This window comes from Mustelus asterias, chromosome 8 (assembly GCF_964213995.1).
Source record: "Mustelus asterias chromosome 8, sMusAst1.hap1.1, whole genome shotgun sequence".
Classification (NCBI taxonomy): Eukaryota; Metazoa; Chordata; class Chondrichthyes; order Carcharhiniformes; family Triakidae; genus Mustelus; species Mustelus asterias.
Window position 1 is genome coordinate 115,420,224 of NC_135808.1, and position 18,560 is coordinate 115,438,783.

Consider the following 18,560-nt stretch of genomic DNA (forward strand, 5'->3'; position numbering starts at 1 on the left):
GGAAGTGGAGAGTTGGGAAAGGAGAGAATGATGTGATTGGTAAATTGGTCAGTGTGCGGGATGATTCCTGTTTATCATTGGTGAGTTTACAATGTGTCGATGCCTGTGCAAATGTGGCTATTTTTTGCATCAAAGTTTCCCTGGTGCCGGTAGTTGTGTATGTGTGTGTGTGAATGTTTGTGTGCTGTATTTACACACGGGTGGGTGCCGCTGTGCGCTCCAGCTCCAGCTCCCGAGAGTCACAAAGCTGTCGGTATCGGTGTCCGTGACGCGGAGGATACGGAAACCAGGAAGACTCGCCCCCAGCGAGGTGACAGTCCCCTGGGCGAAACTGGGACTTGGCTTCCCGCTCAGCTGCTCCGGAGAACCATGTCAGCCTCGGCTGTGTTCCTGCTCGACCTCAAGGGGAAGGTAAGGGGTGAATCTTGCTGGGGGGGTTAGAGAGGCTGGTGGGGACAGCTACATTACCTGAACTCGCAGGTGAGACCATGCCAGTTTCTCCTGAGTTTGACAATTTCACTGGCAGGCGGAGAAATTCAATTTGCAGAAATGTCTGCAAACTTAAATTGCGGGTGAAAGTTTTTCTCCCCTACCCCCCGGGTCTGAATGATTCTCAAACATCTACAGAGGGCGTTCTTTGCGAATTTGAATGTAGCAAAAGTTACGGCTGGAATTCAGCACAGAACTAATATGGATTAGTTTTCATCATGGCTGTTTCGCTCTGTCCTTGACACTCCTCCTTCCACACACAGACACGGTGATGTCCGGATCTTGGGTGCCGGATTAGTTAGTCCCTTAAGACCCAGTGACAGCAGAGACACCAGTCAACATAGAGACTCATCAGTGAGTGCTGGACACAACTATTATTAACGCTTTGCACTCATGTTCTCCTATCCCCACGGGATTCCCTGGTGTTAAACTCTGCAATCTCCTTCCTCCCACCCCCTCCACCAGGATTTGTGCCAACGATATTCAACATATTGCCAACCGAAGATTCACTGCTATTAAAACCTGTTTACGTTCCCTTCCCGAAACCTCTGTGCTGCTACTATCACACACAAGTCACTAGGCTCCACCACGTTGTGACGAGTTGGAAAAGATCAGGCAAAAGAGAAAATAAGTTAAAGTTTATTTATTAGAATTGAATCCCTACAGTACAGAAGGAGGCCATTCGGCCCCTCGAGTCTGTACCGACCGAGGGTCGGCACGGTAGCACAGTGGTTAGCACTGCTGCTTCACAGCTCCAGGGACCTGGGTTCGATTCCTGGCTTGGGTCACTGTCTGTGTGGAGTTTGCACATTCTCCTCGTGTCTGCGTGGGTTTCCTCCGGGTGCTCCGGTTTCCTCCCACAGTTCAAAGATGTGCGGGTTAGATTGATTGGCCATGCTAAAATTGCCCCTTAGTGTCTTGAGATGGGTAGGTTAGAGGGATTAGCGGGTAAATATGTAGGGATATGGGGATAGGGCCTGGGTGGCATTGTGGTCGGTATAGACTCGATGGGCCGAATGGCCTCTTTCTACACTGTAGGGTTTCTATGATTTCTAGGACCGCAATCCCACCCAGGCCCCATTCCCACAGCCCCATGCACTTACCCTAGCTAGTCCCCCAACATTAAGGGGCAAATTTAGCATGGCCAATCCACCTAACCCGTGCATCTTTGGACTGTGGGAGGAAACCAAAGCACCTGGAGGAAACCCACGCAGACACGGGGAGAACGTGCAAACTCCACACAGACACTGACCCAAGCCGGGAATCGAACCTGCGTCGCTGATGCTGTGAGGCAGCAGTGCTAACCACTGTGCCACCATTATATATGTTATAACTAACATAAAAAACATGGCAAAAAAGAAAATAAGTTTATTTATTAGTGTCACAAGTAGGCTTGCATTAACACTGCAATGAAGTTACTATGAAAATCCCCTAGTCGTCACACTCGGGCGCCTGTTCAGCTACACTGAGGGAGAATTTAGCATGGCCAATGCACCAAAATATTGCCTTTGAGCAGTTGCCTCTGTGCTACTTCTACCTGTCAACCTCTTTGCAAATTCCCCTTCTGTGTCAAGCGGGTTACAATAAGGTACCAAGAAGTGGCTGAGCTGCTGGGACCAGCTGCACTTCAACCCAATTCGAATGGAATTGGAGTCTGGCCCAGTGGAAAAGCTATTAGGACTATCGAAAGATTTGTTGACCAGGTATGAAGGCAGGTGTGACAAGGGCCAGACCATTCAGCACTGTTCTACCACTAGCTTCATAATCCTTGCCCAACAAGGCAGGGAGTAAGGCAAACAATACTGCGGATGCTGGAATCTGAAACATAAACAGAAAATGCTGGAAAATCTCAGCAGGTCTGACAGCATCTGTGGAGAGAAAATAGAGCCAACGGCCAGAATTTTACCGGCACACCCGCCCCGGGAAACGTTGGAAACGCATCTGTCGGCTTTGGGTAGGATCGTATGAACCTTGGGCGGACGTGCTGGTAAAATTCTGCCCGATGTTTCGAGTCTGGATGAGACTTTGTCAGAGCCCACGGACGTTGGGGCTATGGTTCTCTGGAATTTAGCAAACTGAGTGACAATCTCATTGAAACATTCAAGATCATGAAGGGGCTTGACAGGGTGAGAATGTTTTGCCTGGCTAGTGAGCACAGTATCACGATAAAGGGCCAATTATTTAGGATTGAGATGAGGAGAAATGTCTTCACTGAAAGGGTTGCAAATCTTTGGAATTCTCTATCCCAGATTGTTTTTGGTGCATCATCGTTGAATATGTTTAAGGCTGGGGTAGAGAGATTTTTGGTCAAAAGACTTCAATTTAATCATCCCTTCCTCTTTTATACTCAAGATTCAATCATGATTCATGAAACATCCTCATCATTTCAACCTTTCAGCCCAGGTATCATTTTGATCAATTGATGTTGCACAAGGGGAGGTAATGGTGTATTATCATCGGATCAGTAATCCCGAGACCTCGGTAATGCTGTGGCGTCTCGGGTTCGAATCCCACCATGGCAGTTGGTGAAATTTGAATTCAATAAAAATCTGGAATTAAATATCTAATGGTTACCATGAAACCATTGTTGAAAAAACCCATCTGGTTCACTAATGTCCTAGAGGGAACAAAATCTGCCATCCTTACCTGGTCTGGCCTACATGTGACTCCAGAGCCACAGCAATGTGGTTGACTCTTAAATGCTTCCTGAACTGGCCTAGCAAGTCACTCCGTTCAAGGGCAATTAGGGATGGGCAATAAATGCTGGCCCTGCCAGCGAGAGACACATCCCACAAAGGAATCAAAAAAAGCTTCCAAAGTCAAGATAATCTTTTATTATTTTGTACCTGCCACTAGCTTTTAGTGCACGGACGTCCAAATCTCTCTGTCCGTCAACAGTTTCTAGTGCCTCATACTGAATAGATACTTTGCTTCAGTTTTCACTGAAGAGGCAACCTGTGTAGAAATGGCAGTGGTAGAGGTCAAAGGATGTTGCTACAGCTAAGATGGTAAGAGTGGAGATACTGGACTAGCTATGCTTAAGGAGAACAAGACTCCTCCTGCCCAGAATCATTACACTTGTGGATACTTAAAGATCCATAGGAAATCAAACTGGTATTCAACAGGAACCAGACCAGAGACCAGTTAGTTTAATGTTAGAGAGAGAGGAAAAATACAAGAGAATTTGCTGTGTGCAATTGTGTTCCATGCATAAACTAAAAGGACATTGATGCATTGAAATAGGTGCAGAAAGATTTATAAGGAGATTACAACAACCTTTTAACCTTGGCCCATTACCACCACTGGTGCCATTGAGTTGGAAGGTGGCAGGTTCAAGCCCCACTCCAGAGACTTGAGCATGAGATTTAAGTTGAATTTTGATTTGATTTATTATTGTCACATGTATTGGGATCCAGTGAAAAGTATTATTTCTTGCGTGCTATACAGACAAAGCATACCATACATAGAGAAGGAAAGGAGAGAGTGCAGAATATAGTGTTACAGTCATTGCTAGGGTGTAGAGAAAGATCAACTTAGTATGAGGTAGGTCCATTGAAAAGTCTGACAGCAGCAGGGAAGAAGCTGTTCTTGAGTCGGTTGGTACGTGACCTCAGGCTTTTGTATCTTTTTCCCGACGGAAGAAGGTGGAAGAGAGTATTGACTTTGCATTACTGAGTTAGTGCTGCACTTTCAGATGTGCTGTCTTCAAGTAAGATGCTAAACTGACATCTTGGGTGGATGTAAAAGATTTAATGGCACAATTTAAATGCCAGCAGGAAATTTCTATCTGGTACTCCTCAGCCAATATCACTAAAAAGAAACAGATTAGGAACAGGCGTAGGTCATTTCTCACTTTGAGGCTGTTCCACTATTCAATGAGATCTATTTACTTCCCTTCTCTCCATATCATCTTTTGTTGGCAAAAGGTTATCAATCTGAAATTTTAAATTAACAATTGATCTGGCATCAATTGTAATTTGTAGAAGAAAAACCCAAACTACTTGGTATGAGTCAGGATTCCCTCCCTAGTCTTCCACTAGAGAATTTTCACAGAAGGCATACAAGAAGAGAAATCAATGGTTGCGATAATTCAAAAGAAATTGACACATTTTCCTTAAAAAGAATCCTAAGAGGGTGTGGAGATTTAAGGCTTGTGCAAAGTTACCCCATCCCAGGACAAATCCAACCCAGCCAATTGCCAGCCATTAGCCTATTCTCGATCATTAGCAAAGTGATGGAAGGAGTTGTTGACAGTGCTATCAAATGCTACTTCTTCAGCAATACCCTGCTCAGTGCTGCTCAGTTTGGGTTCCACCCGGAGCACTCAGCTCCTGACCTCATTACAGCCTTGGTCCAAACATGAACAAAAGAGCTGACCTCCAGAGGTGAGGTGAGAATCACTGCCTCTGAGCACCAAGGCTGCATTTGACCAAGTATCAAAGAGCCATCAAGAAACTGGAGTCAGTGGGAATCAGGGAGAAATCTCTCTGCTGGTTAGAGTCGTATCTGGCACAAAGAAAGATGGTTGTGGTTGTTGGGGGTCAATCATCTCAGTTCCAGGGCATCACAGCAGGAGTTCCTCAGGGTCGTGTCCTAATCCCAATCATTTTCAGCTGCTTCATCAATGATCTTGCCTCCATCATGATGGCAGAATTGGGGATGTTCGCTGGTGATTGCACAATGTTCAAAACCATTTGCAACTCCTCAGACATTGAAACATTCCCTGTCCATAAGCAGCAAGACCTTAACAACATTCAATCTTGAGCTGATAGTGCCAAGTAATGCCACTAGAAGTGCCAGCATATCCCAAACAAAAGAGAATCCAAGCATCTCCCCTTGATAGTCAATGGCATTGCCATAATTGAATTCCCCACTCTCAACATCCTGAGGGTTACCATTAACCAGAAACTGAACTGGAGCAGCCATATAAATACTATAGCTACAAAAGCAGGCCAGAGGCTGGGAATTCTGTGGCAAGTAACTCACCTCCTGACTCCTAAAGCTTTTCCACCATCTACAAGGCACAAGTCAGAAGTGTAATGGAATATTCTCCACTTAAAGTTAGTAAAAGTTTATTCATTAGTCACAAGTAGGCTTACATTAACACTGCAATGAAGTTACCGTGAAAATCCCCTAGTCACCACACTCTGGCGCCTGTTCAGGTACATTGAGGGAGAATTTAGCATGGCTAATTCACCCAACTTGCACGTCTTTGGACTGTGAGAGGAAACCTGAGCACCTGGAGGAAACCCACTCAGACACGGAGAACGTGCAAACTCCACACAGACAGCGAACCAAGCCGGGAATCAAACCCGGGTCCCTGGCGCTGTGAGGCAGCAGTGCTAACCACTGTGCCATCGTGCTGCCCACTTGCCTCGACAAATGCAGCTCCAACAGCATTCAAGCAACTCAACACCATCCAGAACAAAACAGTCCCGCTTGATTGGCACCCCATCCACCACCTTCAATATCCAATCCCTCCACCACTGACGCACAGTGGCAGCAGTCTGTACCATCTAAGCTGTTACTAATGTGTACACATTAGGAACTCAGCAAGGCTGCTTTGACAGCACCTTTCAACTCCACAGCCTCTACCCCCTAAAAGGACAAGGGCAGCAGATGCATGGAAGTTCTCCTCCAAGCCACAGTTCATCCTGACTTGGAACTATATTGTCGTTCTCCACTCCACCTCCAGGAAGATTATTTTGACTTTGACGGTAGTGCAGCATAGATTTATCATCTGTGTGTAGAAGTGTTTCTTAATTTCACTTTTGAAAGATATGAATCTAATTTTCAGAGCATGGGCCCGATTTTACCATTTTGATTCTAAGTGCTGAAACTGGGAGTGTTTCAGATCCGACTTTTAGGCCCGTTCTCGGGCGCCCCCATACGCACTCTGCCTGAAAGAAAAGCAGCGATTCTGAATCGTACTGCAGAAACCTGCGGGCGGGGTTTAATGTGCCCGAAACACTGTAGCTCTGATCGGTGCCTCCAATTGTTAAGGCACAGTAAAAGAAAATAGAAAAACTGCTCCCGTCACATCGCTCCTGGGCAGGATAATGCCTCCCCCCTGGCCCCATTGCGCCATCCCCACAACATAACTGTCCCCTTTATCCCCCCACACGCCCCCCCCCTGCTACCCAGACCGATCGCAGCCCTCTGACCTCCTCCCCCTCCCCCCACTGATCACACGCAGAGTGGCACTAGACATCCCCTCCCCCCTCCACCACAGAATGATCTGACCCGCCTCCCTCCTCCCCCACTACCAGAGATCTAGCTGACTCGCCTCCCTCCCTCTGAGTCAGAGGGACGCTGGAAGCTCAGAACTTACCTTCTCAGAAGCTGGAGCATCTGAATCAGATTTTTGGGGACCATGTCTGTTCCGCGCCGAATCTGGACGGGCGATGGTAAAGGGGGAAATGCTGGTAAATTTGGGCGTCCAGCCTATTAAGTCAATTTAAAGAATGCAAATGCATTTAATTTGACATCGTGCCTGTTTTGGGCATGGCCCCGATTGTGGCCATTTTAGGCGCTTGGTAAAGGGGGAATGGTAAAGGGAGGTGGTTGCAGATTGTGCTATCCGCCTCACTTTACCAAGTTTACGTGCCCGAAAATGGGCATAACTTGATGGTAAAATCGGGCCCTATGTCTCACAGTACTCTGGGTGTAGTCTAACCAGGGTTTTGCATGGGTACAGCATAACCTCTACCTTTGTGTATTCTTGTCCTCTAGAAACAAAGGCCAGCATTCCATTAGCCTTTCAGATTATTTTCTGTCTCTGTTGATGACATTTTAATGAACTGACCGCACATTTGCCCACACTGAACATAGAAACCCTACAATGCAGAAGGAGGCCATTTGGCCCATTGAGTCTGCACCGACAACAATCCTACCCCAGGCCCTATCTCCACAACCCCCACATTTACCCCACTAATCCCTCTAACCTACACATCCCAGGACACTATGAGCAATTTAGCATGGCCAATCCACCTAGCCTGCACATCTTTGGACTGCGGGAGGAAACCGGAGCATCCGGAGAAAACCCACGCAGACATGGGGAGAATGTGCAAACTCCACACAGACAGTGACCCAAACCGGGAATTGAACCCAGGTCCCTGGAGCTGTGAGGCAGCAGTGCTAACCACTGTGCCGCCTTGGTATCAACTTGCCACAGTTTGCCCATTCACTTAACCCATTTGTAATTTTATGCTTCCATTTGATGATGATGGCAGATTCTTTGCAGGGCAAAGATCATGGGAAGCCTTACCTCTGTGGTAATTGTTGTCATTTTTGATCTGCAGTTGGGTCATTGGAACTCCTGGTTTGGAAGGTTCTGTTATAACACCTTTGATTGGCAGCACCTTTTTTTAAGTAGCTGTGTATCTGTTTTGGGCTGGTAGGTGTGCCCGGTTGCTGAGTGCCAGCCTTCCCGGCTGGCATCCTACTGCTCACCCACATGAGAGAGCTGATTTTTGAAGCATTTGCAAAGAACACCTTGATTTCACTTACCAGAGCACAGTCCACCATAAAATACTGTTTTTTGGTGTTCTGGAATCCTCCATGTGAGACGCGTGTCATGGCAATGTAATTGGCAAGGAGAGAGAATGCATTCATTTCTGGGGAAATTGGCTGTTTTGAAGACTGTGTTGTTTGTGTCCTTCCGTCTGATATTCATGATGGATTGAAGACAGCATCGATGGAAGTGCTCCAGCAGTCACAGTTGTTTTCTGTACAGGACCCGTGATTTTGACACATACAGAAGGATGGTGACGGCAACTGTTCTGTACACATGAGTTTTGGTAAAAGTGTGTCGTGAAAAGTTTAACCAGACATGCTTCGAGAGGAGCTATTGGGTGTGGACAGTTGATTGTCCATGTCCTTTTGATAATAGCATTACTTGACTTAATGCTACCCAGACAGGTTAACTGTGTAGTGCATTGAGATTGCTGTCGTCAATGCTGATCTGCAGTGGATTGATCTTTTCTCGGGCTGTGGTTGATACAACACTTCTGTTTTCTTCTGCAGTAAAACAGCAGTTGTTGCCTCAGAGAAACAGTTTACAGTGAGCTGCATTACCTCCTTTGTGTGTGTCAGAGAGTGCAATTGTCAGCAAGCCAAAGCTCTATGATAGGCGACTCTATGGCTTTGGTGCGTGTCAATAGTCATCTGTTTGGGTGTGGATTTATATGCTCTGTCTAGCCTGCCTTTGCCTCTTGAAACGGCATACTGAAGAAACTAAGGAAAAGCTTTGTTGCCAGAACACACCCTTTCCTCGCAGGATTGGAGATAATGATGCTTTAAAGAGGACTCTATTCTGCTTGACCTGATCATTGTGCAGTTGACGGGATACGGTGAGAAACATTGGAGCGAACCTAATATCTCCCAAAGTCCATCCCGGCTGACAATATCAATAATGTAGCTCGTTGCAAACTTATTTCTCTGAGGCAGTAAGTGTCTTTGATCTTACTTGGTGAGATCTACAAAACTAGTGTAGAGGCCCATGTTCTGTTCTCTACACTTCTGGATCTGTCTCAGGACAAAGATCATGTTGTAAGTTCCTTTGTGGTGTCTGGGACTTCCATTGAAACTTTCTTCAACTATTGTCAGCACCAATCTATTTGAGTACTGTGGCCAAGAATTTACCTACACTGGAGAGTATGGTAATGCTTTTGTAGTCTAAACATTCAGACTTCTGCAATGACTTCGGTCAGGCCATTGGGGTTGGTCCATTGAAGTATGAACTCCCTGATTAAGGATCCAATTGATGGGCCAATCAGGGAGTCTTGGCTTTGTACTTAACTGGGAGTGTCAGTTCCTCTGACACCCCTGGAGGTAGGCTGCTGACTGCTAGCACTCTGTGCCAGCCAGCGACGCACATGTCCCACGTATGAATAAAAACAAATCTGCACACATCCTCTCAGCAAACACTGTTTTGGATGATTCGGAGGTTGGTTTGCAGAGTGCTGCAGGCGTCCTTATATGCACCTTTAGTAACCTGATTATCAGAGAATGGAAGTGTTCAATTGTGGAAAGAATTTTACTTCCAAAGAAATTTTGGATTTCCATGTTATTTTCATCAAACCAATCTTGGTTCCGTCTGGTTGAGAAGCCTTCCACTTCCACAGATGTTTCTTGTCAGGATGGATTTTGAATGTTCTCATTGCTCTGCTGGGTTAATGTCACTGCTCAGAATCTGTCTTCAAGCTTGCTCTGCAGAACTGCTGCTCCTTCTGTTAGATAAAGTCTGTGAACTGTAGTTCCCTTTATGGTGGACCTTTCCATTTGCGTGATGGTTTGATTGTGGAGGCAATGGTAGCTCAAACCAGCCTGACGCACATCTACACTACTTATCTACCTTTGTGTCATTGGCATATTTGGATTGGTGTCCATCTAATCCATCATCTAAGTCAATAATACAGTGAATGGTTGATGCTGCAAAGAAAATCCTTTGGTGTACCACTAATCACATGCAGCTAATTAGAGTAGCTACCCATTATCACCACTCTGTCTCTTGCCACTTAACCAATTTCCTAACTAGGTCAATAATTACTATCTCGTCATTATCTTCTAGCTGTTTATATTCTACATGACAATTGGCTAATTGTCATGTAGCATATAAACAGCTAGAAGGTAATGATAAAGATGACAATCATTATTGCAACAATGATAGTAATATAATTACTATTACAACAGTGTTTATACTTCAAAACTACTTTGTTGGCCATAAAGCACTTAAAGTTTTAAAGTTTATTCATTAAAGTCACAAGTAGGGTTACAGTAACACTGCAATGAAGTGAAAATCCCCCTGTCGCTACACTCTGGTGCTTGTTCGGGTGCACTGAGGAAGAATTTAGCATGGTCAATGCAATCTAACCAACGTGCCTTTCAGACTGTGGGAGGAAATCAGAGCACCTGGAGGAAACTCACGCAGACATGAAGAACGTGCAGACTCTGCACAGACAGTGACCCAAACCAGGAATCGAACCTGGGTCCCTGTGAGGCAGCAGTGCTGACCACTGTGCCACCCATACTGCCCATAGCCTATATAACAAATTCTTTCTTTCCATGTATCAGAATTGTAAGGATGCAATGAACAGAAGAATGAGCTGGCTGGGGCTCTTTTCTCTCAATAGAGAGTTTGGAAGTTACGAATATGAAATTATATAAAGAGTCTTAATGACCTCCCTTATGCATCATCAAACTGAGATGTTGTAAATATCTCCAACTCCACCATGTCATCGCCACAGTCACTTTCTCAGCCATTGACAATGCTGTCCTTGCCCTCTCTGAGACTAGTTGTAGCAGGTGACAGATTTCAAAAGGGCATCTTTATGTAGCACAACTGCCATGCACTTTGTTCTTCATTCAGATAGAGCATTGTTCTCTGAACACCCCAAGTGGATAGGGCTTCCTACTGAGAGCCCTTCTCCCCTCCACCTCCTCCAATTTCCAGCACCTTATCCTACTCTGTTCATTCTCTGAGTAATGGCATATTTCAGAGCGAATGGGGCTACTGTTTCATCCATGTCGGAGAGTGACCAGAGGCTTTGATGTCAGTCCTCGACTCAAATCAGCAAACGTTTTAGAATCAAAGTGGGAAGAAATGAACCAACAAGTAGTTGAAATACCGCAGATGGATGGGAAGAGCTGTACTTTGATCCTGAACACATGTTGAGGTGTATGTGAGATTAAGAGAGGGAGTTAGCAGAAACATTGGGCTCCAAAGGGCTGATTGGCATCATGATCTGCCTGCTCTGGGATTCTTAAGGGGTTTGTCAGGGTAAATGCTTCCCCTCATGGGAGAGTCTATTACCAGAGGGCATAATCTCAGAATAAAGGGGCATCAGACTGAGATGAGGAGGAATTTCTTCTCTCAGAGGGTTGTGAGTCTTTGGAACTCCTTGCCACAGAGAACTGTGGGAGCAGAGTCCTTGTGTATATTTAAGGCTGAGATAGATTTTTGATCAGTAAGTGAATCCAAGATCATGGGGAAAGGGCAGGAAAGTGGACATGAGGAATGTTGAATCAGCTATGATCCTATTGAATGCCAGGGAAAGTTTGAGGGGCTGAATGGCCTACTCTGTATTTCTTATGGTCTCAGCATAGTTTGTGGTTGCTTGCTGCACCGCTATTGCCCTCACCAACATGACTTCTAGTTCAATTCCTTCCAAAAGTGTGTGCAAGCACTGTGGACGCCATTTTGACTAAAAGTACTCTTCGCACCCAAAGAAAATAGGTGCTTGTGATCCTAATTTTGTACTGACTTCAGAACAAAGGAACATAAATACAAGATAGCCACTGCAAATACTACATGGGAATCCTAATTCTGTAGATGAAATGAAGAATTTCTTCGCAGAGTGTGGCCGGAATGTGGAACTCACTTCCGTATAGCAGTTAAGGCAGACACAAGGAAGCAAGGAATAGAGGTATATGGGGGCAGGGTAGGAATAAGTGGAGGGAGGCTTGTTTGTAGTATAAACACTGGCAGAGACCAGTTGCTTTGTTTCTGTGCTGTAGGTTCCATAGTTCTATCAAAAGTCAATTTGTAAACACAATTTGCAAACACAAGGAATTGGTAGGGCTAGGGAACCGTGGTGCACCAAAAAAGTTTCTTTGTTGGTTAAAAAGAAAAAGGAGGCTTATGTTCGGATGAGACGTGAGCACTCGGGTAGTGCACTAGAAAGCTTTAGATTGGCTAAGAGGGAGTTGAAGAGCGAGCTTAGAAGGGCTAAAAGGGGACATGAGAAGACTTTGGCGGATAGGGTTAAAGAGAATCCTAAGGCGTTCTATAGGTATGTCAAGAACAGAAGGTTGGTTAGGGCAAGTTTAGGGCCAGTTATAGATGGCAGAGGGAAGTTATGTGTGGAACCGGAGGAGATTGGTGAAGCATTGAACCAATATTTCTCTTCGGTGTTCACGCAAGGGGACATGAATATAGCTGAGGAGGACACTGGGTTGCAAGGGAGTAGAATAGACAGTATTACAGTTGATAAGGAGGATGTGCAGGATATTCTGGAGGGTCTGAAAATAGATAAATCCCCTGGTCCGGATGGGATTTATCCAAGGATTCTCTGGGAGGCAAGAGAAGTGATTGCAGAGCCTCTGGCTCTGATCTTCAGGTCGTCGTTGGCCTCTGGTATAGTACCAGAAGATTGGAGGTTAGCGAATGTTGTCCCATTGTTTAAGAAGGGGAACAGAGACTTCCCCGGGAATTATAGACCGGTGAGTCTCACTTCTGTTGTCGGCAAGATGTTGGAAAAAATTATAAGGGATAGGATTTATAGTTATTTGGAGAGTAATGAATTGATAGGTGATAGTCAGCATGGTTTTGTGGCAGGTAGGTCGTGCCTTACTAACCTTATTGAGTTTTTTGAGAAAGTGACCAAGGAGGTGGATGGGGGCAAGGCAGTGGACGTGGTATATATGGATTTTAGTAAGGCGTTTGATAAGGTTCACCATGGTAGGCTTCTGCAGAAAATGCAGATGTATGGGATTGGGGGTGATCTAGGAAATTGGATCAGGAATTGGCTAGCGGATAGGAAACAGAGGGTGGTGGTTGATAGTAAATATTCATCATGGAGTGCGGTTACAAGTGGTGTACCTCAGGGATCTGTTTTGGGGCCACTGCTGTTTGTAATATTTATTAATGATCTGGATGAGGGTATAGTTGGGTGGATTAGCAAATTTGCTGATGACACCAAAGTCGGTGGTGTGGTAGACAGTGAGGAAGGGTGTCGTAGTTTGCAGGAAGACTTAGACAGGTTGCAAAGTTGGGCCGAGAGGTGGCGGATGGAGTTTAATGCGGAGAAGTGTGAGGTAATTCACTTTGGTAGGAATAACAGATGTGTTGAGTATAGGGCTAACGGGAGGACTTTGAATAGTGTGGAGGAGCAGAGGGATCTAGGTGTATGTGTGCATAGATCCCTGAAAGTTGGGAATCAAGTAGATAAGGTTGTTAAGAAGGCATATGGTGTCTTGGCGTTTATTGGTAGGGGGATTGAATTTAGGAGTCGTAGCGTTATGTTGCAACTGTACACAACTCTGGTGCGGCCGCACTTGGAGTACTGTGTGCAGTTCTGGTCCCCACATTACAGGAAGGATGTGGAGGCTTTGGAGAGGGTGCAGAGGAGGTTTAGCAGGATGTTGCCTGGTATGGAGGGGAGATCCTATGAGGAGAGGCTGAGGGATTTGGGATTGTTTTCGCTGGAAAGGCGGCGGCTAAGAGGGGATCTTATTGAAACATATAAGATGATTAGAGGTTTAGATAGGGTGGATAGTGATAGCCTTTTTCCTCTGATGGAGAAATCCAGCACGAGGGGGCATGGCTTTAAATTGAGGGGGGGTAGTTATAGAACCGATGTCAGGGGTAGGTTCTTTACCCAGAGGGTGGTGAGGGATTGGAATGCCCTGCCAGCATCAGTAGTAAATGCGCCTAGTTTGGGGGCGTTTAAGAGATCCGTAGATAGGTTCATGGACGAAAAGAAATTGGTTTAGGTTGGAGGGTCACAGTTTTTTTTTTTAACTGGTCGGTGCAACATCGTGGGCCGAAGGGCCTGTTCTGCGCTGTAATGTTCTATGTTCTATCCCTCGATCAAAAACTGGACAGTCCCAGCTAATTGCCGCTTCGTTTTTAAGAATGATCAAAACCGCAGTATTAAAAATTATTACTGTATTAGAATGATATTTAGTGCAGAAAGCATGCAGAGCACTCGAAGCAATATCCGTAAGCCAGAATGAATTGTTAGCTGTGTTATGATAGTATGTTTTCCTGTTTGGAAGCTAGTATACATCCCTTGGCACTAACCGTATGCTATTTACAGTTTGTTCTTTGTTACTCGATGCATATGGCACTAACTATACCACAGAGGATTAAACATCATAACAAAAAGCAACCATATTGGCTTTAGGTGTCGTTTTGCATTACTGATAGCACCGGTGCTTCTGAATAAGATGGTTGTGTGTTCGAAGAATTACTCCTGGATTTAAGCAAATAATCTAGGCTGCGACTCCAGCACAATTCTGAGAGAGTGTCACGCTCTAGAAGGTTGACTTTATTTTCAACCAGGGAGCCACCTACCCTCTCAGGATGGATGTAAAGGATCCCATGACTCTATTTGAAGGAGAATATGCTTCTGATATTCTGGCTAACATTTACTCATCAGAACACAGGAGCAGGACGAGGCTATTCGGCCCATCGAGCCTGATCCGCAGTCAAACAGATCGTGGCTGATCATCTACCTCGATGCCATTTCCCCCCCCCCCCCCCCCCCACTATCCCACATTTCTTAACTCAGCACCATCAAAGCAGATTGCCTGGTTCTTCATTGCTGTTTGTAGAATCTAGTTGTATGAAAAATGGCTGCCTCTCGGCTGCAGTGAACGCACTCAAATGTAATTCTTTGGCTGTGATGTGTTCTGGGGGCATCCTTTGGCTGTGAATGAAATGTGAATTCCACTTCTCAAAAATAAGGTTCAGCCTGACCATGTTTGTCAACCCCTTCGGGGGGAGGGGTGACACGACAGGTTCTCTCTGTGGTCAGCTTTCCTGAAATCCTTTTAAAAAGTTCCTTATAATAGACAAGTATACACACAGTTAAAACAATAAAATCAGCAGGAATCTGAACTAATAAGGGACTGTCTGAAGGATACAAAGAAGCAAGCACTAGTTAGGAATGTGCCTCAGAAGGATAAGAGAAAGTAACTTAATGGAGGACTCCAAAGAACAATACTGGCGTCTGCATGGTCTTTAATTTGCATCTTGAACTTGAAGCTTCATGTTCACAAATTTAATCAAACGGAAGGGATTTGCATGTAAACTAGAGTGGATTTATAAAAAGTGGTACAGAAAATAGTTGAGGTTTTTGGCACAGTGGGTAGCATCCCTACCTCTGAGCCAGATGTTCCAGGTTTGAGTCCAACGCTCGGACTTGATGACCGAAGGAAGATCTGTTCATAACATGGTCAGACAGGTTGAGTGTATCAACCTGCAGATCCTTCCAAACACCTTTCAAATGCGGACTCAAATGAACCAGAAGAGTTTACTAATTAGAATGATCTGGGATTAAAGAAGTTGGCGAATGAGTGTACTAAAACACTTTAAGCTAGAGTCACAAGCCAGTGACTCAATTAAGGCACATTAATGTTTATGCTAAATGATCTGGTTTCACTGGGGAAATTCCATTCATGCCTCCCCATTGACACTGAATGTAGCATTATCTAGTAGCTATCATATCTCCAACATTGCCTTTTGTTTCAGATCCCAGCATCCACAGTAATTTGCTTTTAGCTTTGTACTGTTTGTACAATGTGTACCACTCTCACTTTAGTTTGTGAACTGGCTGTACAATTTTTGTTTGATGTGGACCTTAGTAAGTTCATGGGGTATGGGCATCTCTGTTTAGACAGTAAGAAGTTTAACAACACCAGGTTAAAGTCCAACAGGTTTATTTGGTAGCAAAAGCCACACAAGCTTTCGAAGCTCTAAGCCCCTTCTTCAGGTGAAGTGCTGTCACCACTTTAAAGATCAGGAAGATGGCAGAGTCCCAGGTGATTTAGTCTATCCACCGCAGTCATGGTTCCTGATCAGGATCTTAGAATTTCAAGGGATGTGGGTGTCCCTGGCTAGACCCTGTAGCAGTTCAAGAAGGTGAAGCTTTCGAAGCTCTAAGCCCCTTCTTCACTCACCTGAAGAAAGGGCTTAGAGCTTCGAAAGCTTGTGTGGCTTTTGCTACCAAATAAACCTGTTGGACTTTAACCTGGTGTTGTTAAACTTCTTACTGTGTTTACCCCAGTCCAACGCCGGCATCTCCACATCATCTCTGTTTAGACCAGCATTTATTACCCATCCCTATTTGCCCTTGAACTGAGTGGCTTGCTAGGCCATTCAAGAGTCAACCCCTTTTTTAAGTTTATTTATTAGTGTCACAAGTAGGCTTACATTAACACTGCAGTGAAGTTACTGCGAAAATCCCTAGTCGCCACACTCCAGCGCCTGTTCGGGTACACTGAGGGAGAATTTAGCATGGTCAATGCACCTAACCAGCTCGTCTTTCAGACTGTGGGTGGAAACTGGAGCATCTGGAGGAAACCCATGCAGACACGGGGAGAACGTGCAGACTCTGCACAGACAGTGACCCAAGCTGGGAACAATCAGCAATGGTTTAATGGTCACCATTAGACTTTTAATTCTAGATTTTTACTGAATTCAAATTTCACCATCTGCTGTGGTGGGATTCTACCTGGGTCCCCAGAGCGTTACCCCGGGTAGTTGGATTACTAGTTATACTATTCGGCACCCTGGTAACATGCAATGCCTGAAATCTCTTGTCAGTGTCTTTAGCAGTTCTGACCCTTCAGAAGTTTGGGAAGGTATTAAAGGGGGTGCAGTAAAGATTCACAAGAATGGCTCCAGGGATGAGGAACTTCACTTTAGATGGATTGGAGAAGCTGGGATTCTTCGGCTTGGAGTAGAGGAGATTTGATATAGGGATTCAAATATAAAGAGGGGTCTGGACAGATTTGATAGAGGAAGATTGTTCCAATTGGTGACAGGATGAAGAACCAGAGGGCACAGATTTAAGGTAACATGAGGAATAACTTATTCTCACAGCGGGTGGTTGAAATCTGGAATGTGTTGCCTGGATTTGGTGGAGGCAGTTTCAGTCCCGAAATAATGTGCAGAGCTGTAGGCAGAAGTGGTTAAAGAGTAAACTGCTTATTAAGACAATCAGTGCAGACATGACTGTTCGAATGACCTTCTTCTTTGCTGTGACCAAACAGCACTGTGGGTGCACCTACACCACATGGACTGTGGTGTAGTTCTGTAGCAGTTCAAGAAGGTGGCTTACCATCACCTTCTCAAGGGTAATAAATGCTGGTCTAGCCAGGGGCACCCACATCCCTTGAAATTCTAAGATCCTGATCAGGAACCATGACTGTGGTGGATAGACTAAATCACCTGGGACTCTGCCATCTTCCTGATCTTTAAAATGGTGACAGCATGGACCACAGTAAGATGGCAGAATAGAAAAATAAGATTGGATTGTGCCCTCAACACCACTTTTCCATCTACCCACTTTCACTCCCTTGTTAGTCACTAATCTTATCTACCTCTGCCTTAAAAAAAAATCAATGACCTTGTCTCTACCAGTCTCTGGGGAAGAGAACTATGCAAACCTACGACTTTTTGAGAGAAAAAAAAATCACCTCACCCTTGTCTAATGGCAGACCCCTTATTTTTAAAATTGTGTTGTCTTGGTCTGGTCTCTCCCAGAAGTGTAACATTGGTAAATTCATTAAATATAATGCCATCCAAAATCTTAATTTTTGTCTGTCTATTTGTGCTAACTATTGAAAATTTATTTGATCTATGTCAATGAAATGTGACCATTGCTCAGGGTCAAATAATTGGTGTACGTTTGCAGTCCATGCATAATACATCCCATGATGCTCGAATATCTGACTTGATTTGACTTCGTCCATCAATCCATAATTGCGAATGAACACTTGAAGTCGGTTTTGTAATACCCCCAGATCTAAACCTTCAATTTTTTCAATAGCTGGCAACATTACACAAAGGGAGAGACTGACTTTTTTTTCCCCCGAACACAAGAAATAGAGGCAGGAGTAGGCCACCAGGCCCTTCAAGCCTGCCCCACCATTCAATGTGATCATGATCTATGCTGACCTCAGCTCAGTTTCTGTGCCATTTCCCCATAGCCCTCTATTCCTTGATCTATTCCTTGATCTTAAATTAGGGGAAAGAATCACACAATCCTTACAGTTCAGAATAAGTTCATTCAGCCCATTGAGCCTGCACTGACAACAATGTCACTCATGCCCTATCCCCGTAACCCCATGTATTTACCCTGCTAATCCCCCTGACACTAAGGGACAGTTTAGGCTCTCCAACACAACACCTTACCCAGGCCCTATCCCCACGTATTTAACCCGCTAATCCCCCTAGCCTGCTCATCTTTGGACCCTAAGGGGCAATTTACCATGGCCAATCCACCTAACTTGCAAATCTTTGGACTGTGCGAAGAACAGGAGCACCTGGAGGAAACCCACGT

The 18,560-nt window shown here is 45.0% G+C and overlaps 1 protein-coding gene across 2 annotated transcripts in view; it reads left to right on the plus strand.

The window, feature by feature from the left end:
* Window positions 1–18,560, plus strand: part of ap1m3 (adaptor related protein complex 1 subunit mu 3) — a 68,664-nt gene continuing 50,104 nt past the window's right edge. The window contains exon 1 of one of the 2 annotated variants that reach the window (XM_078218799.1): window positions 1–411. In XM_078218799.1, coding sequence (XP_078074925.1) covers window positions 160–411 — 252 coding nt within the window. In that variant the 5' untranslated portion in view covers window positions 1–159. The remainder of the gene's footprint in view (window positions 412–18,560) is intronic. The other variant, XM_078218798.1, reaches the window with a different exon arrangement.